Source organism: Buteo buteo, chromosome Z (genome assembly GCF_964188355.1).
Source record: "Buteo buteo chromosome Z, bButBut1.hap1.1, whole genome shotgun sequence".
In the NCBI taxonomy this organism is placed as follows: domain Eukaryota; kingdom Metazoa; phylum Chordata; class Aves; order Accipitriformes; family Accipitridae; genus Buteo; species Buteo buteo.
Genome location: NC_134204.1, coordinates 71,392,688 through 71,420,520, shown reverse-complemented (window position 1 = coordinate 71,420,520; position 27,833 = coordinate 71,392,688). Strand labels below are relative to the sequence as shown.

Sequence of the window (27,833 nt, the reverse complement as noted above, 5' to 3'; positions counted from 1 at the left end):
TGTCATAAGCGAAAATACTTTATTTGACATCAATAGTAAAGTAGGAACATTGGATTATACATCCCATGATATATAAATGATAAAAATGCAAAAGCAAAACCATCTACAGGAAACCCATAAGCAGTCCAGTACACAGGTAACATCCCGGGGAAAAGCTGCATGCCAGGACCCTCCCTCATCCTAACAAGCAAACAGTAATCCCAAACAAACCAAGCATTACCATTTCCTTTGCAGCTATTTGTTCTGGGTTTCAACCGTTACACACAGTATCACTTTGAGTGTTGCTACCAGTACAGGAGAGGAAAAAACACCACCCACCACAGGTCATGGCCAGAATTCACATCTGTGCAACACAAGCTTTTGTAGGAAAGGCCCCCGAAAATCCTGGGGAGAGAAATTTCATGGCCAGATTGAGTCAAGCGCGTTTCATGAGTTTGACTGATACAGTTTACACAGCGACAATGAGATCTGGAAATCACGGGTCAGCACTGAAGTGCAAAACAAGCAATGAAAGCCAGCTTCGGCTTTTATATGGCTTGTGGTGTTAGCAGCAGAAGAGAAACTAAGCTACAGTTTCTTGCACTGCTAGTGTCTCTCTGCCAAAAATGGTTTTCAGATTTTCTGGTTTTCCAGTTTCCATTTCTCTCCTTTTTCAAGGCACATGTGTAGAGACGTTTGATTGCAACAGCCAGAAACAAGTGCTCAGACCACCTCCATGATGCTCAAGGATTTCGGCGTATAGCCAAATGATGAGTTGTTACACAAACTTTTTTCTAATCTTCAGAGAATCCTAAGGCAAGGAAAAAAATCCCCCCAAACCAACCACTCAATTACAACAGGTAGCCCCTTTGCATAGCCTGTTAGCAGACAGACACCACTACAGCTGAAGGTCGTAACTCTTCAACTTACAAAAGGCTCAGCACAAAATTGAGGTACTCTCCACAGAGACCTGGGATTTTCAGCAGAGCGTCAATGAGTTTTGGTGCTGATCTGCCACCTGTGGAAGCGGGGCCCTGCTTCTAAGGCACCTTTGAAAAAATAAAAAAATTAAAAACAAAGTCTTCACCTGTGTCTCCATTACTGGTGCAGACTACAGCTACACCGATGTTTTGCAGGTAGATATTTGACCTGACTTCTGTAACACATCCTCTTTTTGTACACCCTTGCATCTGCAAGAGCCGGAGCCTGACCTGCCAAAAAGGAGTAATTTTTTAATGCAAAGATAAGCATAAGAGAGCAGCTCTTAAATACAAGCCTGCTTCCTTGTGCTTTGCTCCTGCTCCATGCACACCCACCTTCGCTCAGCTCCCAGCATGACTGAAGCAGCAAGTCTGGCCAGCAACAGCTTTTAAGCGAAGGGGGTGAACACTCTGAAAAAGTGAGACTGAAGAGGCAGCTCCCTAACTAAAGTCTCCGTGCATACTTTGAGCCACTGCTGGCCTAACAAGAAATGCACTGTCCCCTGGCCCCTGCAGGATCCCACCCCTGCGGTGCAAGGGTTCAGCAAAACCTTCAGGTCTCAACAAAAAAACCAAAACAAACACAAAAAACAAAGAAAAAAAAAAAAGAGGCAGTGCTGAAGATGATCCCCAATACAGTGAACATCCCTGATTTTAACAGCCTTCAGCACAGGCCAAGGAAGTGCAAATTGCTGTGGTCAGAGCTGGTGGCAAAGTACTCACCAGAAGGAATTCAGTTCTCAGTTCTGGCTGAGAGCTTTAAAATCACTTAAACCAGCTCCAAGGGTGTCAGCGCTTGAGGCTTTCATACAGTCATGGGAAGGAAAAGCAGGGTGTCTGTACAGGTGGTGCCCTGGTGCACTGACAAAAAGCAGTACTCCAAAACATGCATGTTCCTCAAAGCCTGAGAAAATCAGAAGGGAGTTTCCCGATAGAGGACACACATTGCAACAGGCTTTAGGCAAAGAAAAATCAATTGGATGTCAGCCCTGCTGTGAATATCTCAGCACCGCAGGAGATTTCATGGACAAATACACAGAGCAAATATAATACATGGCTTATATATAATGACGCACATAAAAAGCCTACTACTCTGAAGATAAAGGAGGCCTTGAATCATATCCTATTATGCTGCACCCTAGTTTAATCTGGTATTAAATATACTGCATATGATATACAAATGACTTAAAAATTCAAGTTTTAAGCATGACCTTGCAAGAAAAATGTTGGGTTTAGAAAGCTTCAGACAATGTTTAAATAGCATGGTTAACTTTCTACCACTGTTAACAAGTGTCAGCAAATTTTAAGGCTATAATGTCATTGTGCAATTAAATTAATTCATCTTTATTTCAGGAAAAAAACCAAAATCACCCCCCTCTGCCCCCCCAAAAAAACCCCAGGTGTTGTTGTGCTGAGGCAAAAAGTCACTATTACATCCAGAAGTAAAGTTATCTGAAGCCAGTGGTTTTTGCAGATGCCATCTGCGTAGCTCCCACCCTCTGCAGAGAGCTCACTGACAAATTCTGGCAAATTCTGGCTCAAGTCACTCAAAGCCTCCTTTGAGGCTAAAAGAAATAATGACATTCATTGAATCCAGACTTGATTGTTCAACACTTGCTGTGCACACAGAGAAGATGTTTGTTTTGGTCACTATGAGAAAAAAGTATGATATTGTCTCCATTTAAAAAAAAATAATAATCTAATGCAAAGCGTAAACTTGTACAATTTTAGCAGCATTTTACAGTCCTTCATAAAGTAAAACCAGGAATTAATTAGAAGGAATGTTTTCATCCACCTCATTTAAAATACCAAATATCATGGGCAGTAATTGCTGATGCATCACAGTTGTAATCAGTGAAATTTGGGTCCAACTATTAACTCAACATGGAGAGCACTGCAGCAAATAGATCAGATTCAACATTTTCTGGCAAAGTAAATATTTACAACTCCTATGTACAGCTTCTGGACTTACAAAACAATGGAGAGCTAGAAGGTTGTGTAAAGTCAAGTTTGGAGTTTAAAAAAAAAAAAAAAAAAGAAGAAAGAAAAAAATCACTTGTCCAAACAATTTGGAGATGCTTTGGCATGCCAGGAGTCTTTTTTCTGTTGTTCATTGCAACTGTTACAAAACCAGCAGATATAAAGCATCAGTGAGGCCAGATGTCCTGGGCAACATAGGCAAGGTCTCTCTTGTGTCTGTGATGTTAGCTATTTGGTGAGCCAATATCCACTGTGATCTTTGTATACAGGGGGTACTTGTCAGTTCTTAACACCTTGTAGGATAGTGTATTTAAACCATCAGAGCTCATTGTCTCCCTTGTGTGAGCAATTCGGTCAAACCTGCAGAAGGGGGAAAAAAAAAAAACAGGAAAAAAAAAAACAACAAAGAAAGGAAAACAAAAACTTTAAACAACCCGACTTTGCATGACATTTTTATAGCCTCTCAGGCGGCATCTCCGGTGTTTTAAGAACAACCTGACTATCAGTAGGGGTCCCATAAACATCCAAATTTGGCCAGCCAGAGCAGTGGGCAAAAGCATCCCTATGGGATCAAATTTTAGCCAGGAAAAAGCAGCCAAGCTTTTAAATCACACAGGTCCTTTTCCAGCCCTGCACTAGAGCACAGGTTTTATACACCAAAGGCAAGCTGGAAACAATTGCTCAGAGCTTGATTTGCTGCGTTTAAGAAAAAAAGATAAGAGGCATTCGTGCCATAGTGAAATCTTAGGGAAAAGCTCTGTAATAAGGCAAAAAACTGGTGAGGGGAAGGGGGCAGCTTACAGCTTAGGGAACAGAGAGGTCAGCAAGGGAGGAGATGGCCACAGGCTTTCTGCAATTGGGCTTTTTGCACAGCAAAGAGAAAGCCAAGCAGCCGGAGCAGCAAGGGCAGAAGGCACCCCTTGAATCTGCTGCGGGATGGGGGGAGACACACCTCTCAGGGTTGGGTTCATTCTTCCGGTCCCGGGAATGCCGAATCATTCTGCACTTCCCAATGACAGCATCTGGACGGGATATCCCCATGCCTTTAAACACCAGCCTGTAAAAAGCAAGTACATTAAACACCTGTGACAGGTGACGGATGTGGGATGCTCTGCCACTGCCACACCTTCCACAAATTACCATTGGGTTTTGAGGTTTTGCCTTTTTTTTTTTTTCACGACACTGATAACACGTTTGCAGGCTTGCCAACACCGGAAGGGGGGAAAGCCAGTCCCTTTCCACGCCAGCACATCAGCATGGGGGAAAGAGACATCCGCCTGCCAGCACCAAGGATCTGCTAATTCACCGCACCCTCACCCGCCCCGCCAGCTCCAACAGTGCCCAACACCCACATTAACTTTGCTCCAGGCTGTAGACTGGAATTTGAATGGGAGGCATCTAGTTTTTAACCGGTCTGGAAAGGAGCGAGAAGAGCATTCATTTTTCACGATGTGAAAGCTGCAGTGCTGGTAGAAACTGAAGTGAACAGTGGTGAAGCAGCATGGTGGGGGGACATGGTCAGAGCCACAATGCTGGGACCCACTGGGTGAGGGGCAGCCTGTCTTTATTTGCATGCTCTCTGCAAGGCACCTGCAGTTCGTGGACACCAATGCTGGAAAAGTACCTGGTTTCTTCCTCTTTGCGTCTCCCTTTTCATTTCTGTATAGCATCTTCTGCTCCTCAAAGCCTGAGTGCCCCAAAAAGAGAGGACTACCTCCTTGCTCTGAATGCCCTGTCCCACTGGAAGGTTGTCCCCCGCTTGGTTTATTAAACAGAAGCGCTGAACCTTGGGAAGGTACAAGCATTTTAAGGAAGACCTTTCCTGAAGCCCTGAAGAGCTCGCAAAGCCCCCAGAAAAGACCACGCAGAGTGGTTTTGCCACTGAGAAACACGAAGTGGGCTTCCCAAATCCGAGCTCCCCATGATGATTTCTCACAGCAACTGCCCTGGGGACGGGAAAAGCCACAAGGTAGCACAACCCCATGTCCACCCTCTGCCCTGGTCTTCAGGCAGGGGTGGTCCCAGGCTGCCCTGTGCAAACACCTTCCTCCTCTCCTGCAATTCTGAGCCTTGCTCGGCTTCCTTCCAGGCAGGAAGTGCCAGCTCAGGGCATTATTTAGAGGTGGCTAATACCCTGACGAATGAAGCCCTCCTGGGAACAAAGGGATCCACTACCAGGCTGCAGACCTAGGCAAGCCTCGGGATGCGTTGGGCTAGATGGGTCAAGGTCTTCTCCACCCCACAGGGTGCCCCGAATCCCCTTCCTTCAGCCAGTGCCTGGAGACCCAGAAGCACGGTGCTCCAACCCGTGCACTGGCGTGGATGTTTGCAAGGCTGCGCGGCGAGTGAGCAATGCCTGTGTGGGGCAGGGGTGGGATTCTTCCAGCCAGACCTACTCCCCAGCACACCTTGGGAGCTGTGAAATGGGGTGCCAGCACCCAGCAGGAACACACTTTCACTGAGCCAGCAGGTCGTCCACCAGAGGGGAGGCTCCCGTGGTCAGGGAGGTAAGACACCCTGTGCCCCCCCCCCCCCCCCCCGCCCCAACCTGGGGAGAGCAGCAGGTCTGTGCTCATCCCCACCCTGGAGGCACTCTGGGTGTCAAGTGGGGTATTTATTTACCTGTTATAAATGTCGTCATCTTCGCCACCCCAGCCCCAGTAATTGTTTGGGAACCCGTTGATCTTTGTGAACTGCTCTTTGCTCAAGGCAGACACACCTCCAAAATACTGATTGTAAGGCAACCTGGAAGGAGGAAGAAATAGGCCATTAGAGGAGGAGAGGTGCAGCCTGCCCACCCGAAAAGGGCTTGCCACCACCCTTCACCCCAGAGCCAGCACCTGCTGCAAGGTGCCTCCCTGCAGCAGGCAGCAGCACATGTTTTGGTGCCCTGGACTTGGCTGAGGTAGAGGGAGCTGGTGGGCTCAGTCCCCAAAACTGCTGGGAAGTATTTTGCAACCGGCAATAGCTGCAGCCTTTCACTGAGAAGTTCACTGTCTTCAAAGGATGGGCCAGTGAGATGCACATCAGCTCACCAAAGGACAGATGGGTGACATGTGTGTCCCAGGAGCTGCAAGAGCTCAGTGAGGCATCGGAGGTGCTGCAAAGCCTTCTCTTCCTGCAGCTCTACTGCTTGCCTCCACACTCCCCAGTGCCCCAAAGGACAGCTCGCAGCCCAAAACTGAGCTAGCAGTGTGACCTTGCATGCACAAAGCCAACCAGCTCCCACTTGAAATGTGGGATGATTCATCAGGGGATCGGGGACACACGAAATTCAGACCCACAGCATGAGAAGCCAGCCCACGCAGGGATCACCAGGACCTACCGCAAACCTTGTCTCTGCTTCAACAAGCAGAAGAAACCCCTGGGGCCTGCATTTCTCCTCTAAGCTTCACCTGGCTGCAAGAAAAAACTGCAGCTGCTGTAGTGCCGGTGACAGTCCCGCTCCGAGCAGGGCTTGGGTCTGGAGTGGAGACATGCAGGGGTCATCCCACCAACACCACTGCTGTATCTTTAGCACTACTGGCCACCATGGGGTCACAACTCGTTTTCACTTTACAGATGAGCTTTTAAACTCCCCCTTGGGAATTCGGGATAGAAAAACAAAAAAAACCCCAAACCCGAAAGGAAAAGCAAGACACATTTTTGTTTACAGCAGCTTGCTGAACCCAAATGTATGCTGAAAGGCATTTCGTTTTGTTCTGCTCTCAGATACCAGGGCAGGTCCCTCAGTGGCCCAAAATCGAACAGCCAAAAATATTTCAGTTTGCTCTTAAAATAGTGTCTGATGCAGTCTTTTTAAAGCTGCACATAATTCTCACTGTGTGAGAGTGTCTCACTTTTCAGACTGGGTGGAAACACTAGCTGTCTTCCAGCTTGCAGCCTGAAACACAAGAAGGGATATGCGGGCATCTGCAAAACGACGGGCTCTTTAGCTTTTCCTCAACCCTACGTTTCACTTTCCAGAAGCTGTGAATTTTAATAAATGGCTCAGCTGCATTTCTCCCCCTTCCTCCCCTCCAGCCGATCCCACTTGCAGCCACCCCCTCCCTGCAGGGACATGCATGCCAAGACAGGCTTTTGCCAGAGACATTTTCCCATGCTTTCAATGGTGGGTGGGGATGTGTAACGCTGTGCCTGGCCTGCAAGACTAATGGCAATATTAGGAACAAAATGCCCCTCCAAAAGCCTTCTCACCTAAATCCAAATTTATCCATGGATACAGACAGGTGCCGTGGCTGGCTGTAACATTTGTAGGTGTTCCTGTCATCCATTGGGATGAGGTCTACGTCACTAAACACAAAGCAATCATAGTCATACTCTTTCAAGGCCTCTGCGAATCCTATATTCAGCAGTTTAGCACGGTTAAATTCTTCTTCTCCATCCTAATGTAAAAACAAATAAAACCAGTTAAGTGACTTAAATTTAGCAGTTGACATTAGCAGCTTCTTACCTGTTGCTGGATGCTGGTGTCGCCGCCAACGCTTGCCTGTGATGGACTGAGCTCAAGCCCCAGCACTCACGCCGTAGCAACCACGGGACATCTGCAGCACCCTCGCCGCCCTCCACCCCGGAATGCTGCCCGAGGAACATGGCATCCGAGCCAGCTACAAACGATGGGGACAGCCGAAATGGCTGAGGAAAGGCTGGGCCTGGCTCAGCTCCCCTCTCTTGGTAGCAGGCTCCAAGAAGGCAGGTTTGGTGCTGAGCAGTCCAGTCCCCCCGTCCCACTCCATGCACAGGCATTTGGGGATTGAATTTTAGGATAAAAGCTTATGGACCACTGGAGCAAGCAGCTGGGGCTTGCCAGAGCAGCAGAGAAAAGCAAAGAGAGACAAGCTCCTCCAGAAGAAGGGACTCTTGCTACAGAGAGAAACCTTGGCAGTGCTTGAGCTTACGGCCAGGACAACGACCGTAGACCAACACCTTTCTCTGGCCAGGATTTCAGCACCCTCGCCCTAAGCTCTGCCACAACACGGCTGCGGGACCGTGGCGCAGCCTCTGCTGAGCAGCACGCGTCAGACCCGATTTGCAAAGCACGGGGTGGCACCAGGAGCTAAGGTCCGGCGCTCCTGATGCTCGCTCCTGCTCCCGTGCCCTGGAAAGGTCGCTGCTGCTTCGGCACGTGGCTGTGACACACAACCTTATTTACTGGATGGCAGGCCAGTGCAAGCTGCTTCCTGCAAGGGCTACAGCTCCCACGCCGGACACCGCTGTCCGCTGCAGTGCACAGCCCCTTCTTTGCTGCTCCTCTGCCAGCCAGATTACGGCATGACCCGCCATCTGTCCCAGGGGCCTCGCCAGGAAAACGAAACCAGGAGGGCTGTCACCACGATGGGAAGGACCTGAAAAGAGCTGACACCATGGCAGGGCATGTTTATCCTGGGGCAGGCGCAGTTAACGAAAGGACCTGCAGAGAGCGAAGGGACTGCAGAGAGCAGGGGAGGAAAATCTCGGCTCTCCTCCCTGAGCAACCAGGCGCCCAAGGAGAATCAGTCTGGCCTCTCTCAGGCAGAAACGTTTCAAAAGCACACGTGGCTTTGAGCACAAGTACGGGCTCGCAAATTGCTCGAGTACTTTCAAAAAACAACAGCATCACACCCACAAACCCAAAAATGCCAGTGGTTTGAGAGTAAGGATTTCCAGTCCAGGACCCAACTTTGCAGCAGCAGCTTCAAACCCAAATGCTGTGCAGGGGAACAGAGCAGGCGGAATGGAACTCAACAGGGCATTGCTGAAGGAGGCTGAAGTTTTTTGCCAGCCTGGAACCCAAGACTGCCAAATCCTTTCTCTTCTACCACACCCCACCTTTCCCCCTCCACACCCTCTGGGCAGTGTCCAGCCAAAGGACTCCCCCACCATGCAAGCCATCCCCCCACCCTGCAGTACCTGCACCCTGCATGGGACGCAAATCAGGGACAGGCAAAATACAGTGCCCAAGGAGCAGCAGCTTAAAACATCCATCACCTTCTCCCAAACGGCTTTGCCTGGTTAATAAATAATCCGTTGGGAAACTGTTCAATCCAGAGTGGTTAATGGACCTGTGGCTGGAGAGCTAACGGAGGTTCTTGAAACAGCCCCAAATATCTTTCAAATGAAGGTTTTAACATGCGAGTGTCAAACCAAGGTTTTCAAAAGCATTCATCACCTGCCTTGGGCATAAATTACTTCACAGGGAGGAGTGAGCTTTTGTGGAGGAGGATCTGAGCAAATTCTCAGCATCCTCGCCCGAAACAAAAGGGTTCACCCAGTAACTAAGGTAGTGGGAAGATGATCACCATCATGCATAAGCAAGAGCAGTGAAAACTTGAGTGCAGAAAATGAGGGCAAGCCTTCAAAGAGGCTGGGGAGAGGGAGAGGCTGAGGCTGTGGGATTGGAGGGTTTTCTTCCCCCAGCAAAGGCGGCTGCCCAGCCCCAGCTGCTGAGTGCTCCTCAGGTCCCACGGCACCAAACCCGGGCCTGGCTCCATAGTCCCAAGGGGGACTTTTCCCAGTGCTGGTGCAAAGCGCAACGTACTCACACCTTAAAGCACCTACTGGGTCCAGTCTAGGAAGAGTGTCCTAATTTCACACCCTTTGACTGCTCTTTTCATAATGAAATTTCAGGGCAAAGGGCACTTCACACTGATTTTGTGACCAGGAGAGACTCAGCCATAATCAACCTACGCCTTTTGGTAGGTTCTAACTCCTCTGGGTGACGCTTAGGGATTAACAATGCTACAAGGAGCTGCATTTTTAAACCTCTGCCTGAAAAAACACAAAGCACAGTGCACTGACCAGACCAAGAGTGCAGGGGACCCCTTCTGCCACCTCACCCACCAGACCCTGGCAGAGCCCACGCCAGGGCCCCCAGGCATGGAGAGGGACCAGACACACAGCAAACACTTCACACGGGCGCTGCTGCTCTCCTCCCAAACGGCCACACAGCTTCACACTGGGATCCAAAAGTCTGGGATGGGGAGTTGGAATCACAACTGAAAACAAAACCCCTCTACAAGCTGTTTTTTATTAACTTTACAGCGAGCAGGTAGCTCATGCAGCAAACTCTGCAATGCTGTTATCAATTGCAACTCCTTTGAGGGCAGGAGGCTAGTTTTCTGTCCCAGGAGGTATGCAAGGCTTTACAGCATGTATTGGAGCAAAAAAAAGACTGAAAAGAGGGTTTGCTTTTTGCAGAAAGCTCTGTTTCGTTACCTAAGGCAATGTGGAAGCACAGGTGTGTTTGCAGTATCTGAGATTCAAATCTCTCAAAACTCAGAAATGTGCTGCAGGCTTCCACCTTTGACTGATCCCCAACATTTTGAAGAAAAAAAAAGGTAGACTTGGAAAATCTCCTTTCTGTGCTGCTGTCCCTTCCAGGTCAGCACAGGGCACAGTACCACACACAACCCTTGAGAGAGCAGATAAAGCAAAACTGAAGAAACCTCCAGCCCTTGCCTCTGCTTGGCAGCTCCTCATCCCATGGAGGCTCCCTGTTATTTGCCACAAGGAAACTGATTAGTTTGGACTTGCTTGGACAGGGGAGCATCATCCTGAAGAGCTAGGCAGCACACGGGGGACTGCTGCTTTGACAATACAGCCAAGCTCTAGACGTAGCCTCCATGCTTATTTCCTAGGCTTTCAACCAGAGAAGATGTAGTCCAAGTATCGTTTTGCTATTTTTTTTTCCTGATAATTTTTTCCCCTATGTTCTCTTGTCCTGAAATTTAACCCATGTCTGAGTTCAGTGCTGGCGTCCAGCACCTGTTTCTGGCTCCTGATTTTACTCTTTCTCTGCCAGCACGTCCAAGTCCATCCCCATTCCCTGGTCCAGAAGAGACTGGCTGAAGGGGGACAACATGGTGCCTGAGTCCTGCAAGGTCTGACACCGACTCCTTCTCGCACCTGGAGATGATCAGCCTGAGCAAAAGAACATCCAAGCTTTTTTTGCTTCCCATCCCTTACCTTTGCTGAATCTGGTTTGCTCAGCCAGACCTACCAAAGGATGCTATCTTTTTTCAGTGCCAGACAGATGACAATGAGGGTTTTGGAACTGTCACTCAAGCTAAAGGGCTTGCAAACCAGCAAGAAGCCATCTGTCCCCATTTTGTCCTGCCCTGCAACTTCCATGTAGGAGGCAGCTCTGTGATTCTTCCTGCAGACAGCACAGCAGTGCAGAGGAGCTGTGGCTGCATCTCTCTCACCTGGATCCTAAACTCGCCAGGTCTCAGGGAGGTACTGGTGAGGATACATGTTTCTGGCTGGCTAGGAGAGAGCCATCACCTCCAACAGGAGGTTGCTTAGCTAAGTCAGGGATCCGCCAAGACAGCCTGAACCACACACACAACATCCATGTGAAAGTCCACACTCCAGTGGACTTGAGCAGGTCAAAACAGATTTCCAGGGCCATAGAGAGAAACCAGGAGACACTCTGCTGTTTCTGTGTCAGCAGGTGCCTCAGCACCATTACATTGCGCAGCAGGAGAGAGCAACCACAAGGGAAACTCACCTCCCTCATCACTGCATGGGTAAGCAGGAGCCAAGCACAATTCCCTCCTTTGCCTGCATACCTGGGGGTCCCAATACCCCCTGCAAAATAACATGAGTAAGTGCAATGCCCCAAACACTCCACACTCACACGCACACACACACACTCTGGAAAATTGCTACTGAGAACATTGCAGGTAATGCTAGGGGCCAGTGGAAAACGGTTGAACAACTGCATGGTTTTCAGGGAATTTGCTAAGTCTCCCCCTTTCCCAAACATCAGTCTGGCTGCATGGGCATTTGCACAGGCTGAACTGCAGCAAGAAAATTCATTTCTAGACCCGAGTGCACAGGTGGCAAAAGCTGAAGGCACTGGAGAGCACATCAGTAACAGTGGGAGTGAGCGGGGCTGAGAGAGATGCCACCAATTCACCGCTGCCTTCTCACTTGCTGATGTCAAGCTCGCATGGCATCGAATGGGTGCTACAAAAGCGCACCCAGCCTCATCTCAGATTTACCTGAAAGATCCTGTAACTGCTACTCCATGCACTGGGTTGAGGTTTTGCTGGGGGTGGAGTACGGAGGGTGAAGCATAATATATATTTTCCACTGGCTCCTGTTACACACCAGACATTTTACAAACATCATCCCCCTGACTTCAACCAAGTCCTACTCTGAGGCATTCAGGCACGCAAGAACAGCATGGTGGAGACACAACGGACTCGTGATGGAAACACATTGCGCTGAAAGGAAGAAGTTTGACATTACCAGTGCAGCAGTAGCAGGCCTCAGCACTCCTCTTTCTTTCTATGAGATGCAGAGCACAGAAGAGCACGTAGGCAGCGTGTAAGAACCAGATCACACAGTAATTCTCCTTGCTTCAGTGATTGCTTTGATATAGACAGGATTAACAAGTAAAGGTAATATTTCCCCACTAGAAGGAAAAATAAAATAAAAAAAAAAGGAGGGCAGATGCAAAGGGAAGGACAGACAAGAAAAAGAGAAAAGCAATTGTCAAGACAGCAGAGAAATAAGACCATTTTCCTACTGTACTTCTGGCAGAATTAATACATTTTCTGCAGCACTCTCTATACAATATTCCCACTCACCCTCGAGAGATGCATCCAGTCGGTTTACTACCACTGACCACTCTGCCTCCTCCAGACACAGCTTGTTAGAGGCATGCTGAAGGAGCGTGTTTATTTTACAAATCAAGTAGTCTTACTTGCTAACCTACATCTAACTGCTGGATGTGTCCAGGACATATATACCCTGTGTACTGCATGTCACTCCCACTCCAACTTTGCTCAAGGGATGCATCTGAAAAAAACATTTGCTTCCGTAATTTTCGCGAGGTTTAACTTTAGAGCACACAGACAAGTCCCAAAGCCCTAGCGCTGGAGGACAGGACCAGAGAAGAGGAGGAGCCAGCAACGCAGGGCAATGCAAGCCAGCATGCGCCATCGCAGCAGCAGCGGGAACTCCAACCAGGCTTCGGACGCTGGCTGCCTTTATCTGTGCCGGCGCAGCTCCCCTCACTTTCCTTACCCTTGAACACCGCTGACAGGGAAATATCAGCCGCAGCTGCACCACCAGCTCTTTGCAATGGAGACGGCCGCTCGCCCACAAGCAGTGCCGGCTGGTGAGCTACGCCTGGCCGGGAGAGCAGCAGCCCCCACTGCAGGACTGCTGCTGGAAGCCGCATCGCACCCTTGCTTCTGAGCCACGCTCAGAGAAGGGAGGCATGCCGCCTCGCCACCTTCACCCACCTGCACCCCAGTGACCGGTGGGGACCGTGGCTCAATCAACCTTGTGGCACCAGTAACTTGCACAGGCAAACATTGCACGTGCAAGGAAACGCAGCCTGAAGGACGAAGGGCTGGGGCTGCCCCGTGTTGCTGGACCGCCACGGCACCAGCTGCTCTTTGAATTACACAGGAAGGGTGTCCTTACAGGGCTTAATTTTAGAGCACAGCGTGCCAGTCTGCATGCTGCAGAAATACCTTGCACCCTCAGCAACGCGGCCAGCCGGGCCACAAGCAGTCAGCTGCAGACACCGGAGCATCTTGGCTGCTGTGCCTGGGAGCTACTGCTAATTCCCCACATATCACTTTTGCCCAGAGCTCTGGCACCCTGGAAGTGAGCAAAGTAAGAGAAATAGTAGATTCAGTTCTGTGAGGAAATGTGCTTTCAATTCTGTGAGGAAATTTATCACTTGGGCGACCATTTTAAATATTCATGGTGTTTGATATGCCCAAACGCATCAACTGATCTGCAAATTTAAGGAGTTGCATTTAAAGAAGCATGTTATTTCATCTCAGTTTTTACAGAGCTGAGAAAACAGGATATAAATACATATCCTAAAGAGAAACTGTGCTGTGAGATTGTCCAGCCAGCGGTCTCTGCTGGAGCTCTCAGAACTGCATCTGCCCTTTCACGCTACAGCCCATGCAAATGCCTACACATTTTAAGCTTTTCCAAGTGTGAACACCACCCACTTATTTAACCACCATTATGGTATAAATTAAGACAGCTTGTTCTGAGTGAAACATGCCTTTTTTTCTTTTTTTTTTTAAAGACAGGTGTAAGGCCATCAGATATCGAGGAATAAAACCAAGAACTCCCTCCCATCACTACTTGTTTCTTTTCTTTTCTATTCACCTGAAGACTATCACTCACCTGCTCCACTGCCACCGCTTTGCTTTCTCCATCCTGACACTTTGTTCACTATTACTAACATGAACAGAAGTTGCTCGAGAAAGTAAACTAAATCCTACGGCTTTATGGCACACCCAATGCCAGATTAGGCATTAACGCTACCTTGTCACCTTAAAGATCTCTGTATGCAACTCCTGCAGCAGATGGGAAAAGGAACATTTGGAAAGAGATATTAGATTGGGTTGTGCTATGAGGGATTTTTTCCCTCCTCACGAAGTTGTTTCTTTAAGCAGAAGCTCTTTAGAGTGAATCGTGCCTGATCAGAAGAAGGGACCTCAGGTTGTCCATCAAAATCTCATCGAAGCAAAATTGCTCATGTTCATTTTCACTTTTTTTTTGGCACTACAGCATTTGGGTTTTTTCAAAAAGCAACCTTATGCCCGCCTGCCAGCCCACTGCTGTTCAGGGTAAAGCAACCACTCCTCTGTTTTAGGGGGCACAAGCACTGTTATGAGAGCGGTATAAAGCCCTGCGTCTTTAGCATCTTACCTGGTTGATAACATACACTCCATAATCTAGTTGCTGCCTTTGGAGAATTGGATGCAGGTAATAGAGCCAGTACTTCAGGTGCTCTTCTCGGTTCCTGAATGGTATGATTATTGCTACTTTCTGAAGTGCTATACAGTCCTTCGGAGCAAAACGACCTCCTGCTTTGACTTCTGGGTTTATTCTCGCCACTTCTTCCAGGTTCACAGGCTGGGAAAACTCCACATGTAGTGCACCAACTGGAAGAGATGCACAGCACAAAGTGAGTTAGCACACACCATCTATTTCTCTGAGCATACCTCCTTTACACACATTTGGTTTGGTTTTTAAAACAGGTTTGGATCCAAACAAAATCCCAGTGGTACACCCAAACCCCACCTGTACCGAAAGCAACTGCACACCATTCAAAGCAACCTGCAAATGCTGTAGCCTTTTGGTGTCAGATCCCAACCAAGTCGCTGACGCAAAACGAGTCTTGAAAATCCTCCTATCCGCATGGCAAACCAACAGCTGCGCTCCCACTGGCACGTGTGCCACAAAAGCAGACTAAGAAGAGCGTTGCCCTCTGCGCTCTCACCCACCTCACACAGCGTGAGAGTTGAGCACTTCAAAAATAGACCTGCTCTCCTACCAACGTAATTACTTACGCCAAGGCTAGCCACATGCAAAGTGAACAAAACCCCCTTTCTTCTTGTTTTTTTCTTATACTTTCCGTGTTCTGCAGGCATGCCCACTATTTATTAAAAGTCCTGTATTAGAACTGCTAAAAAAAATGTATCCAGATTTGCATGCAGGTTGGCAATTCCTGCGCATGGTTTCAACAGCGGCAGGTTTTGAAACCACCAATATAATCTATGCCACAACTGGTGTGTAAAACTGAGAAGCCCCCACCAGCACCACAGAGAGGATGGCAGCCTCTGAGCTGCTGGAGGCCGAGCGCAGGGAGAGAAGACAGTGACAGCCCCGGGCACCGATAGAGCCAATAAGACCCACTTTGCAAGACTTTGGCTCATGCGTCTGCATGAGTGCTCTTTGCTTGCCAGGGCTTCTCTGCTCTGCCGTCCTGTCTCTGAAGCAGTCAGTCCCTCCCATGCAGCTGTACGTGGGTCCAGCGCTCAACATGGCCTTGCTGACCACAGCCCTTTTGCGGATGCCCTCTCTGAACATCCAGGCTGGCCTTTCTGCAGTATTTGCTTCCAGCTGCTCCAGCCCCGAGGAAGGGATCTGCTGCAGAAACCTAAAGAGCACGGCAGCTGCCTGCAGAAGGACCATTCTTGCTGCCACGTCCTGCTCCCAGCAATGGCAATCTAATAAATTGGGCTTTGCAGGCACACTCGGCTCCCACTAAAACCTCTGCAATGGGGCGGGATGCTGAGGCTCCCACGCATAAAGCAGAAGGTCTTCACCATAACACTAGGCTGGGGATCACTCCTTAAAAGATTTGGCTGCTGTACCCTCCCCCTCTCCTCCATCTGGGTGTGAACGCGCACACGTGCGTGCGTGCACACACTCGCACACGTGTCTTAGAGCTACTGTCTCCTCTTTGCATTTGCTGAAGAGATGTACGCTGCACTTACGGAGCCCCTTGAGAAGGGGCACAAGTGATTTTTAGAGCTCTAAAAGGCGGTGGCCGCCAAACCAACCTTGTGCATACCCCAACATGTGACTACTAAAAAAGCATAACCCAACATGTGACTACTAAAAAAGCATAAATAATGCACCAGGCTTACAGCTCATTCCCTGGTTATTTATCTGGAAGAAGCTACTTCAGCTAGTTCAGTTGTGCCGCTCCACAAACCCGCGCTCACTCAGGCTGGAGATGTCAAGAAGGAGACCAGCCAAACAGGCAGAGGTGCTGCTCAGTGCACCCCCGGAGGCAGTGAGGAAGCTTTGCTGCCTGATTCACTGCCTGCACAGCAGAGGCCAAACCTTGCAGAAACCGGCGTCACTGGCAGGACGCAAAGGGATCTCCCGATCTCTACATTTTGCACAAGTTAAATGGGCAAGTTTGCACGTTTCCCTCTCACACCGGGAGGAAGCAGCGATTTCTCAGGCTCCAGGCGCCAGGATCAGTCTGCCCCCGCTCTCAGAGCTCCCCTGGTCCCCAGCTGCGCCCCCCGATGTGCCTGCCCGGTTCCCCATCCTCTCTGCCCCTCGGAGCAAGCTGGCTCCTGGGGACGCCTGCCCTGCGGCCGCACGGCCAGGGCCAAAGCCTCTCCCGTCGAAAAGCGGCTTGCAGGGAGCGCTCGGAGAGCGCTCTGCAGTGGGAGGAAGAGGCAAGAATGAGAGGAACTGGGGCAGGAAGGAACACGCAGTGGCATGACTGGGGACCGGAGCTCAGCGGTGGCAGGATCGGGGGGGGGGGCCAGGCACAGCCACCCCCCACGCAGTGGGACAGGCAGGGGGCAAGCACCACAGCAGCAAGGCCAGCGGGGGCAGGAGGGGGAGAGAGCGCATCGTTTCCTCCGAATTCGGGCACTGCCTCCCCGCCGTGGTGGCAAGCGGTCTCCCAGAACAGCTTCTGGCCCTGACCCACCTCCCTGCCTGCTTCCCCTGGCCCCCTCCCGCCCCCCAGCACCACCTCCTTGAGAAGACCAGCGCTCACAGTTAGGATGATGCTACACTTTTGTGTGCCAGCGAACAGCAAAGGGAAGTGCACTGGGCACGGTTCACCTATCTGGCCACGGCCAGCGCACGGGACGACGTCGGGCATCTGCGCCCAGGGACGTTATTTTCCCGCTTCGCTCGCGCCCCGCCACCAGCAGTGGGACCGACCCGGCAGGACACCGCAGGAAGCAGCGGGGCGGAAGCCACACATCCCTTCGTGGGGCCAGGCGCCGGGCGGCTGCCGTCCCACCGAGCAAGCCCCTTCCTGCCAGGACGGGCTGCTCCCTCTCTGCTCCCAGTTGCCGCTCCTTCTGCATCCAGCTGCCGCTCCCTCTGCTCCCAGTTGCCGCTCCCGAGAAACAACCGTGAGCCCCCATCAGCCCCAGGGGTGCTTTCTGGTTTAACGAACAAAGGCTCTTTTAAATGTCTCGCACTCACTCGGCACAGCATAAGGGGGGAGGAAACGAAAGTTTGCCATTTAGGCGAATTTACAGGGGAAATCTCCCGCTGGCGGCTTGTGAGCTCCAGCTGGGCAAGGACAGCCACAAGCGTTTGGACACTGCGAGCAGGGCGCTTTTTGCAGGCTGGCACCCGCCAACCCCCCAGGGCCAAACGCAGACCGCTCATCCTGCCAGCGCTTGCTCTTGCTTGCCTTCAGGAGGCTTCTGGAACACCAGCAAAGAGAAGATGGGAGAGGAAAACACATCCATGATAAAAACCAGCTGCGGAAGATGGAGATTTAACAGTTCCAGAGTCGTGAAGGACACTGGTGAGAAAGGATCTGTACTGCTCTGATCTTCAGTTAATCAAATCAGTTTTAAAGGCAGCACACCTTCTTGCAAATGCTGCCCCGAAGGATGCAGTGAGAAGTGAGAAGACCCCAGGCACCGGCGCTCTACATGTACAGCAAGGCAGCTGCTTCTGAGACAGGCTTGACACAAATCTCCCAGTTAATACGTTCACTGGTGTCAGTAAGAATACGAAAATGTAAAAAAACCTGAATAGGCTGTTTTCAAATACAGAACAGCTAAAACAAACTAGACTTCGTAAAGCCACGTGGCTGACAAAAAGCAACAGCAACATACCACCTGCTGCAAATTGACACTTTCAGTTCTCTTCCCAAGCAGTACAAGGCTAAAGCCAAATCTGCAAACAGAGGCTTTCCAACCGGTGACCAGAGTCACAGTTCTAGTTGCCAATTTTAAATCATTTTGACCAAAATTTGACTACCTGGACAGCAACCAGCCCCAAGGCTGTTGTCGCCCAAGGATGCTGACTCAGGACATGATCTGGCAATGCCAAGAAAGGGTGCAGTTTGCTGCAAGTGCTGTCCCACCGACCAAAACTGTATCCCTGTCTGTGTTTACTTGGTAAACTTTCCAGCCCGGTTCACTCCATCTCAACCTTTCCTGCTTCTGTTCAAGGTGACTGGCTGACATAGGAGCCACCATATATTGAGCCCCTGCTAAAAACAGACAGGCATGACAGAGCTATCTGGACTTGCAACTCCAGTCACCCATACGGCCCAGGATTTGTAGGCTGATGCCTTTTGCGTTCAGAGTTACAAAGCTCCAACAGAGCAGCTCCACGAGCCTCCACCGTACATTTTTAGCAGAAGAAAAACCTCGAAAACATGAATAAGCAACCACCGGAAGCTTGCAAAAGACACAAAAGCACGACATCACATCCAAACACTTCGGAGATTGTAAAGGGAAGTTTTAGCTGGCAGTGGTAGGGTAAGAGAGACACACACACCCCAAAAAAAAAGCCACCCCCCTCCCGCCCCCCATCTCTGACGCTCAGAAGCACTTCTGCTCAAAGGGAAGGTGCACAGGAAAAGCACTGTGCCGGCACAGATACCGTCGTGGTGCGCACAAACAGGAAGCAGCTTCTCTCGCGAAGAAAACGGTGAGGCTTGCAAAAAGCCAGAGGCAGCGCAGCACTCGCCTCGGGACACCGGCCCACGGCCCCAGTGATCCTCTCGCCCCCCACTTCCCAATGGCCACGCTTGCCACAACAGCTAAGCCGCTTGCCGTCTGAGGCTGCCAGCACACGTCCTTCCCAGTGCTCACCCTGCTGACCCAAATGAGAGGACCCTCACACAAAAAGCCCAGAATCCACTCAGCCTGATGCCATAACACATCTAGAGGCCGCTCCAGCCTCCCTGGTCCACAGATACTAGAAGTGTTGGGAAAACTCAAGCAGCGATGCCCCACAGAGCCAGAATTGTACTCTTGCATCCCCAGGGGGGCTGCGAACGGGATGGCACCACGCTCCACCCAAGAAGGGGGTAGCGGGTGGTACCACATGGGGCAGCAGCCACCAAGGGCAGTCCTGGGGCGTTCAGGGGGGAAGGGGTGGGGAAACCCCTTCCCCAGGAGGGCCGTGCAGCCCCAGCAGAAGGAGATGCAAAGAAGGGCAGCTAAGCTCACGGGCAACTTTGGAGAGGTGATCCAGCAGACTGAATCGCCCTCCCAAGCACTTCACTGGGAAAACCGGCAAAATTCACCTGCACGTTCTCAGCCAGGCGCAAATCTCAGATATTTGATTTAGTGAGAATGAAAGCAAAAGCACATAGCACGGAGGTTGGAAAAAACCTCTCCCCAAACAGAGAAGAAAAGAACATTTCCATTGCCCTGGCCGAGAGCCGGGTGCTGCTCTCTAGCTGCCGAGCCATGTGCACACTCGCGCTGCCACGCTTAGACAAACCTCATGCGAAAGGAAAGCTGGAAAAGAGAAGCAGAACTCACAGACAGGGCAAAAAAACCCCCAACCACCTCTCTTTGCAGGGGCCCAGCAGAAAAGGGAAGGGCCTGTCAGCCACACCAAGTCTGCCCTGGCTGGGAAAAACACAACCAGCTCCACCCTGGAAAACGCGGGGGCAAGTCCCCTCACCCCGGGCTGTGGAGCAGGGGTCGCTCCAGCCCCCAGACCCACGTGGCAGCTCCAGGGCAGGCAGGCAGCTGCATCCCACGCCTCAGCAAAGCAAGCATTTCCTATTAAAATCAGCTAAACTTCAGAGCTCTGCCAGTGCCTACGCAGGCGGCACCAACCAGGCTCAAACTGGGGTTCAGTCCCGCGGTGGGGGGACGGGACCACTGGAAGGGACAGCCCCAGCGCCCCTCGCCCAGCTGAGTCCCCCCAGCAGCCTGCTGTCCTGGCATGTGGCCCACTGGCCAAAATGGCCATAGGGACATCTCTGTCTCCTTGGAAACTGGCTGGCAGCTGCTGCCCCTTGTTGCTTGCAGCCCTTGCTCCCCTAAGAGTGTTTTAAAAAAATAACTAAAAAAATCCTTGACTCTGGCTAGAAATATCCCAACGAGGAAAAAAAAAAGCCTTCCCAAGGACCAGGATACGTTTTCTTTGGATGGTCTACACTTCCCTTACAGATGTCAGCTATGCCGGCACAAGGCTTGAGCCTGCTACACCAGCACGTACCGAGTCTTGGGCAGGCTCACACAGCATCTGGCATCTGCCGACTGGGGACACCAAAGGCAAAAAGGCTGAAAAAAATGAGGATACATCACATGCGCTGGCAACACTGGGTCTACATGATAGCAGGTTTGCATGATTAACTGAGCGACTACAGCCAGGGAAAAAAATTTCTTAAGCCAACCCCAAACACTGCCTATTCCAACAGAAGGTCTCACACTAGCACGTGGCGTCTTTAAAAAAAAAAAAAAAAAAAAAAGGTTGTCGTGTCTGCAAGAAGGTAGTTTTGGGAGAGAAGCAAAGTCCTCATCGGTGGCTCAAATCCAGCACACGCTCTCTGCAGCGGCTTTGAACCGTCTGCCTTTGAGCCGGGCAATCTGCATGTGATTAGCCCTTCTCACTGCCGCCGTGAAATTAAATTCCAGGCCCTCAAACAGCAAACTCAAACAAACAGAGAGGCCCGGATCAGAAAAAGCCTGAGCTGCCCCGCGCCAGGAACCCCCCACCCTGCTGCAGGACGGGACAGGCGGACAGGGGCTCTCCCGGGCTGAGTGGCATCCCAGGGACGCGGTTCTGCCAGGGGGAGCCCCAAATGGCAAGGCAGCCCCCAACCCCCCCTGCCCCATCCCATCCCATTCCACCCCATCCCATCCCATCCCGCCGGCTGCACCTGGATCCCAGCACTGCCCCGGAGCTGGGGCGTGCTCCCCAGATAGTGGGGGGGAGCGCAGGGTGCCAGGTGGGGCAGAGGTGTGTCTGTCTGGCCAAAACTCAGCCAGGGCTCGTGCACCCCCAAAAGCAGGGGGTGCCACCTGCAGCGGGGAGCGTGGGAAGCGAAGGCAGGAGCAGAGCCCTGCGTGCCTGGGGAAACGGCTGCTGAAACCCCGCTGCCCCCAAGCGCACAGGTTTGCGGAAACCTGTCCTGTAAAGTCTTTACAGGGCCGTTTCCAGCTTCAGCAAGACATGTTTGCGGGTAAGTGCCCTCAAAGCGAGTCCGGTGGCACCGCAGCCTGGGGACCGCTGGCAGGCGAGGTGACAGAAGCGGCCCTCTTTCAGACAAACATCTGCAGGGGCCTGGGGACTGCCCCGAGCTCCCGCAGCTCAGCTGCAGCCGGGAGGCTGCTGGAAAGGCTGTTTGCCGTGCCCCCGCATCACCGGCGGCCTCGGCCACCACTTGCCCGTCTGGAGGTGCTAATCCACACCCGGGTCACCAAACAGCTCCTCCTTGCAGGCAGGGGCTCTAGGCACAGACTTGCACAAAGCAAAACACCGTCCCAGTGGGGACAGGCTGAGCAGCGAGACCTCCAGCCCAGACAGACGGGGCAAGCTGGACACTGACACCGCTCCGTCCACATCCCAGAAAACCCCAGATCTTTGGCCCCACCACTGCAGCCCTGGTGCGGACTGGCCAGCTCTGTCCCCAAAACCTCAGCAACCAAAACCCCTCCTGCCCGGCGGGAGGGAGGGAAGGGAGCAGTAGCTGCAGGGTGCTGGCTGGAGAGGAGGGTCCACCAGGGAGGAGAGGACGTGAGCGGTGGAGTCCAGCAGCCCAGCGCCGCCGGCTTGCTCGTGAGGCCACCAGACCCAGAGCACCTCCCTGCCGAGGACCGTGCACCCCCAGCACGCTACCCTTTCGGGGGGGGTGGGGGGTGGCTCAACACAGCAACAATGTCCTCCGTCTGCTGAGAGAAATCAGACTAAGGAGCTCCACACCAGAGGAGCAGAGTTGAGAGCTTAACTGAACTCTGCATCCAAGTGCCGTTTGGGAAGCTGCAAGCGTCTGTCTCTTTCCAAACACAAACTTGGCCCGATTTCCAAAGAAACTAGCATTGCTTTGGATCAATGCTGGCAGAGCAACAAGCACATTATAAAACACTAGATGCACGAGACGGAAGACTTTCCTTTTCTCCCCAGCACATCCTGTCTGTTGTGCCACGTCCCTGAAACAGCTGCTCTCCAGAAAGGAATGGTACCTTTCCGAGTTAGTTTGCAAGCCCGACTAATAGTCTTTGACCTTCACTTTGCCCAGTTAAGAGGATGCTAGGGATGCTGTCGCCACAGAGGCTGCTCCCTGCCCACCAAGAAAGCCTGTGCTTCAGAGATATGACGTGCTCCCAGCCACACGGGTAGCTGTGGAGCTGTCGGTGGTGTTGCCAGGATTGCACATCTGCTCCCTGCCAAACATCTTAAACGTATTCTTTGGATAAGTTTAACACAGTTTCTCAACCTCTCTTTTGAGGCCAAGAAAGCCTAACTTTGAGCAAACTGGTCCACGTGTTAGCTACCCCTCCCCCAGCCCTCTCCATACTCTTCGAGTTTCTGTTGTTCTTTTTCAAAGCAAGGCAGCGGAGGGACACAGCACAACCCCAGCTTATGGCCATAAGCGAAGTAATGCTGGTAGCACCCGGGTTGGGGGGGGAGGCAGGAGGGAGCAGGGATAGCAGCTGTAGCGGAAAGGTTGAAAAGAACAACAAAAAAAAGCAAAGCAGCCAATAGCAAGTTCAGATGAGAGTTGAGGGAGATGCTGCGCGTAAAGTAAATGCTTCCTCTACCACTTGGTATTGTTAAGTGACCCCACAGATTCAGAGGCCCCCAGTTTCTGGGACAGAAACCCCCCACAGGGAGACGAGAGCCCATGCCTGCTGGTGGGCAACGTGACCAGAACCGGAGCCCAGGCACGTCAAACCTACCAAACCTCTCCGGCACAGTCACCACCAGAAGTTGTCTTAAAAAATGGTGTTGTCAGCACCTCTGAGGTTTTCACTCTCTCACACCAAATTATGCTCCTCTAGGATGCTGCCAGTGCTAAAGCATCCTCTACCCCTGCCCATGCAATGTCCACATATACAGGGGACTCAAACTAGATTTATCTGTGAATTCACTGACCTCTCAGGCAGCACATAACCTCTAAAAACTTCTGTAATACAGGCACTAAGCATCACAGGCTACGCCTGTCTCCTCTGAACAAACCTCAAAGCATCAGAATATCCTCCTCACTTATCTCCAGCATCTACAGTTTAGAGCGAGTGCTCGCACTGATGACACAGGCACCAAAAGCGGTGCATTGAAGAGAAAGCCCATGCCATGTAGGTCTTCCCACCTACAACCAAGCAATAGCTGCTCACCCACAAGATGGCCAAAGGAGCTTCTTTCTCTCAATTTTTTTTAAACATGCCTTTCTAACAGTGGGAAGCATCAGTTTCTATCCAGGACTCCGGCATCTTGACAAAACAGGTATTTTTCTTGCATGCCCAAGATCACCCAGCAAATGGCCATTTGGAAACTGTATTCCTTTTTAAACATTAATGAAAATGAGCACAACTCTAGGGGTTTGTGCTTTGGACAGTTCACTGGTTCACACATTAACCTAGATTTTTTTGTTTTGTCAATATCCCTTAATTATTACAGTTTGGGGCTGTCAGTTTTCTACACTTAAACCTGGGGGTGAAAAGCTATTGAGCCAGACACCTGACCGCAACACGTTTAGTGCACTTGGGTCATCTTTGCCATGAGATGCTCACAGGGCTGAGGGTAAGAACACATCTCTTCAGTCTGCCATCCCTTACCAGCCGCACCTGGTATCTAAACAAGGGTCAAGAAAGGCTAAGGAGACAGCTGTCTTCTAAAATAACCTCCATAAACAACATGTGCTCTCGATTGGGCAAGACTTGAAAATGACATCCCCGAAATACTGATAAGCCTGTCCATGAGATTCTGCTTTCAGACTTCTGGCACCAAAAGATAAGCGCCGCTTTTGCAGAGGGATCTCACTACCAAAGAACCTGCCCCCTTCCACACTCCCTCCTAAAAACAGCAGGAACCTAAGTACCCCATCAACAAACCACAAACACCTCATAGAAAAGGCAGAAGAAAAGCATTTGACTGTTTTGAAAGCACTTAGGTCAACATACATACCAGTTGTAAGGAGCAACTTCTTTTTTTTTAATTAAAAAAAAAACCCATACTGTTCTACAGCTCCTGAAGAACGTAACAGTTTGGGGAAGGGACACCTGCCGGATACCTCTGGGTTTACTTGCTTTTGGGCTTCTCAGAGGCTGAAATTTCACTGCAGCAAATGGGCTCTGCTTCTCGATACCCCATTTAAGACACTCATTGGCATGCAGCTCTAAACTAAATCCAAAATGCTTGTATTACCTTGTATTAGAGAATTTCATAGCTGTTAAGGACTTTTAATTCAAAGTTGAATTATAGTATTATATCCCCAGCCCTGATTTACCCTTTTAAATTGTAAACAAAGGCAAGTGAACCATAAAAGCATTTTACATTTGGCAGTTCCTTGTAGAGATTAAACCTCATTCAGCTAATGCATTTGCTGCAGAGCAAGACAGCTGGAATTGTAAACTACTCTCTCTAAACATTGCTAGAAAGAAAACTCTGGGCCTCCGAAATGAGTACCTGGCTATTTGACCATTCAAAAAGCCGGAGCAGCTCAGTCACCCATATCCTGCATGATTCATCACATGCTTCCCAACGATGGCAAGGAGGAGGGAGGGAGGGGGGAAAAAAAAAAAAGAAAAAAAAAAAGGATGAGGTGCGTTTTAATAAATTTAGGTTTATGCTGAGGGAACAGGGCAGTTAGAGCTACCTGTTCGCATTAGAGCACTTCTCCATGTCTTTGGGAAGCTGGGAATCACAGAAAGGTCCTTGCTAGTTCCTGCTTGTTACCTTCATGTCGATAAGGAGCTTTGTGCACAAAAAGAAGAGGTTTTTTGAATACTGGGTGGGTGAATTGTCAGAAATGCCTGCAGAGTGTACACATCTCCATCGCCCACACTGACCCTAGAGATACATAGGATGTTGATCTCGGCAGACTCAGCTCTGACCAACATCTGAGGCAGGACAGGATTATTTTACAAATGCTGTTTGCTACTAAAACCTGAAAAGAGCAGAAAAAAAATAAATACCCGTCAGGTTTGTCACCTATATGCTGGCTACAAACTTGGAAGCCGTGATGGTGCCAGCCTGCATCTGACTGCACCACCCCACAAGTACTGAAGGTAATAACAGCTAGAAACCATTTGCCTACTGCGTTGTAAACAGCTACTTTCTACATGGCCCCATAGCTCCCTGAACATCTGTAACCACTTCCAATAGCCTCATCTGGCCTTTGGCAGATTCAGCAAATTGCGCTGAAGATGTTACAAAGACGGTACAAAATATTTTAATTGACCCTTCAGCGACTAACTCTGATAACGCTTTGAATCTTGGAGCATTTCCCTAAACTCCAGGCATTTCAAAATCACATGACTCACTCCTGAGAGGATCATGGTAAGTGGAGAGCATTTAAAGCAAAGCCATATTCATAAAGGGCTCCCACATCCACTCTGTGAGGACAGGCTTGCACAGCCGCTTTCAACTTAAAGTGATCTAAGGGAAAAAAAGTGAAAGATGCGAATCAAAAACAACAACAACAAAACATAGCACAGTTCCTTTTAGTGACCTCAAAACCACCTTCCTAAAATAACAAACCAGTCATTTGTTATTCAGATGCATTGATCCATAAACAGCTGACCAGCCAGCACCGAGAGAAACTTATGAATTTCTGTGTCGGTTTCGTAAATTGAAAACCACAGGTAGCTTCTTGAAAGTCTCTTCCCCCATTGCTATCTCCGGTAAAAAAGGCACCCGTGCTAATGTGGCATGCCGTAGAAGAGGGAGATGATCCCCAGCCTCCAGGACCCAAATAGCTTGTGGCCAGTTCACTGTCAGCTGGGACGCCAGCAGGTCACAGTGACGAACTCTGCCTCCACCACAGGAGGGTCTATTCAAGGAGCAGCAGCTACAAACAGCAAGCTGGCCGAGAACCTCGTAAGGGGAGGAAGAAAGCTGAAACTCACCTTCCTCCCCACCTCTGCCTTGTGACAAAGCCGGTGGATCAAAACAGCAGCAGGTGACCAACGCAAAAATTGGACCACCGGCAGGCTGCAAACCCGCCAACAGCCTGCCAGCCTCCCAGCACCCGAGCAGTCCTGGGAAAGGCCTGGGGGGAGCACGGCTCCAGTGCAGATAAAACACACGCCAGGCTGCCACGTATCAGGATGCTGCATCACAGGACCAAATACGTGGGAAGCGCCGCTGGGATGCATAACAACTGTATTCATGACCCTGCCTCACTGCGCTTTTCAAACCTACGCCGCTCATCCAGCAGGTCCGCGCACACAAAAGGCTGCGAACGCCTGCACAGCACAAACGGCCCGTCCGACCCTCCCCGTGAGATTGCGCAAGAGGAGTATTTTGGGTAGAGTTCCCATAGGAAATTACCCAACCTCTCCGGCAACCAGAAACAAACCCAGCCGGTCGCGGAGGCAGCGCTCCCCGAAAGCGCCGGGGCTCCGCTCGCCGCTGCCCTCCTTGCGACAGCATCCGCGCCTCGGTACCCCCCCCCGCCCCCAAACACCGGCTCCCCGGGGATTCTCCCACAATCCCCCTCCGTCGGGCGCTGCCGGGCTGCGCCGGCCGGCCGGCGGGGCACGCGTGGGCAGCCGCGCCGCTGTCACACCCGCCCCCGCCCCGCGGGGACAGAGGGACATCAGGACGCGACGCGCGGCGGCGGGAGCCGGCAGCCGGCAGGAGGGGCAGGATGCCCGCCGCCCCCAACCCCCGACGGGACGGCACTTACCCAGCAGCGGGGAGGGCTCGGGGCAGGGGCCCGGCGCCGGCGAGGCGGGCGGGGGCCGGGGCCGGGGCCGGGCGGCGGGCGGCGGCGGGCGGGAGAGCGGCAGCGAGAGGTTGGCGACCGGCGGGCGGCGCGGCGGCGGCTCGGGTCTGCCCGGCGGCCCCAGGGCGCTGCCCGCCAGGTAGTAGAGCAGCGTGGCCGAGAGGTGGAGGACGCAGAAGGCGACGAGGAGGCGGCAGGCCCGCTGCAGCGAGGTGCCGGGCAGCGACGGCTCCTTCATGCCGCTGCGCTGGCGGGGAGCGCCGCCCGCCCCGCGCCGCGCCGCCGACGGGGGACGGGGACGGGGCGGGGGCGGCGGGGGCTCCGCCCACCGGGGGTGGCCCCGCGCGCCGCGCCCCGCCCGCCGCCGCCCGCCGCCGCGGGGAGCACCGGCGGGACCCCCACCCCCTACCCCGCCTCGGCGGCGGGACACGCCCCCCCCGCCCCCTCGGCATCGCGTCCCGCCACGGCCCCTCGCCTTCTCCCGGCATCCCGCCACGGTATCCCTG

General features: G+C 51.6%; 1 protein-coding gene across 1 annotated transcript; it reads right to left on the bottom strand.

The window, feature by feature from the left end:
- Positions 1 to 27,621, bottom strand: B4GALT1 (beta-1,4-galactosyltransferase 1). Its single transcript, XM_075021648.1, has 6 exons — positions 27,289 to 27,621; positions 14,613 to 14,848; positions 7,137 to 7,324; positions 5,562 to 5,684; positions 3,892 to 3,996; positions 1 to 3,299 (listed from the first exon to the last, which is right to left on the bottom strand). Exons 1-6 carry the CDS (start codon positions 27,563 to 27,565, stop codon positions 3,164 to 3,166), a joined length of 1,065 nt encoding a protein of 354 aa, XP_074877749.1. The 5' UTR covers positions 27,566 to 27,621; the 3' UTR covers positions 1 to 3,163.
- Positions 27,622 to 27,833: the final 212 nt, after the last annotated feature.

Bases quoted from the DNA above. Each gene is read 5' to 3' on its own strand.
- B4GALT1 (XM_075021648.1), bottom strand. From the start codon at position 27,565: ATGAAGGAGCCGTCGCTGCCCGGCACCTCGCTGCAGCGGGCCTGCCGC. The intron at 14,849-27,288 runs GTAAGTGCCGTC...CATCTCTTCCAG, and splicing joins CGAGCCCTCCCCGCTGCTGG to TTGGTGCACTACATGTGGAG. The intron at 3,997-5,561 runs GTAAATAAATAC...TGCTTTTTACAG, and splicing joins GATGACGACATTTATAACAG to GCTGGTGTTTAAAGGCATGG.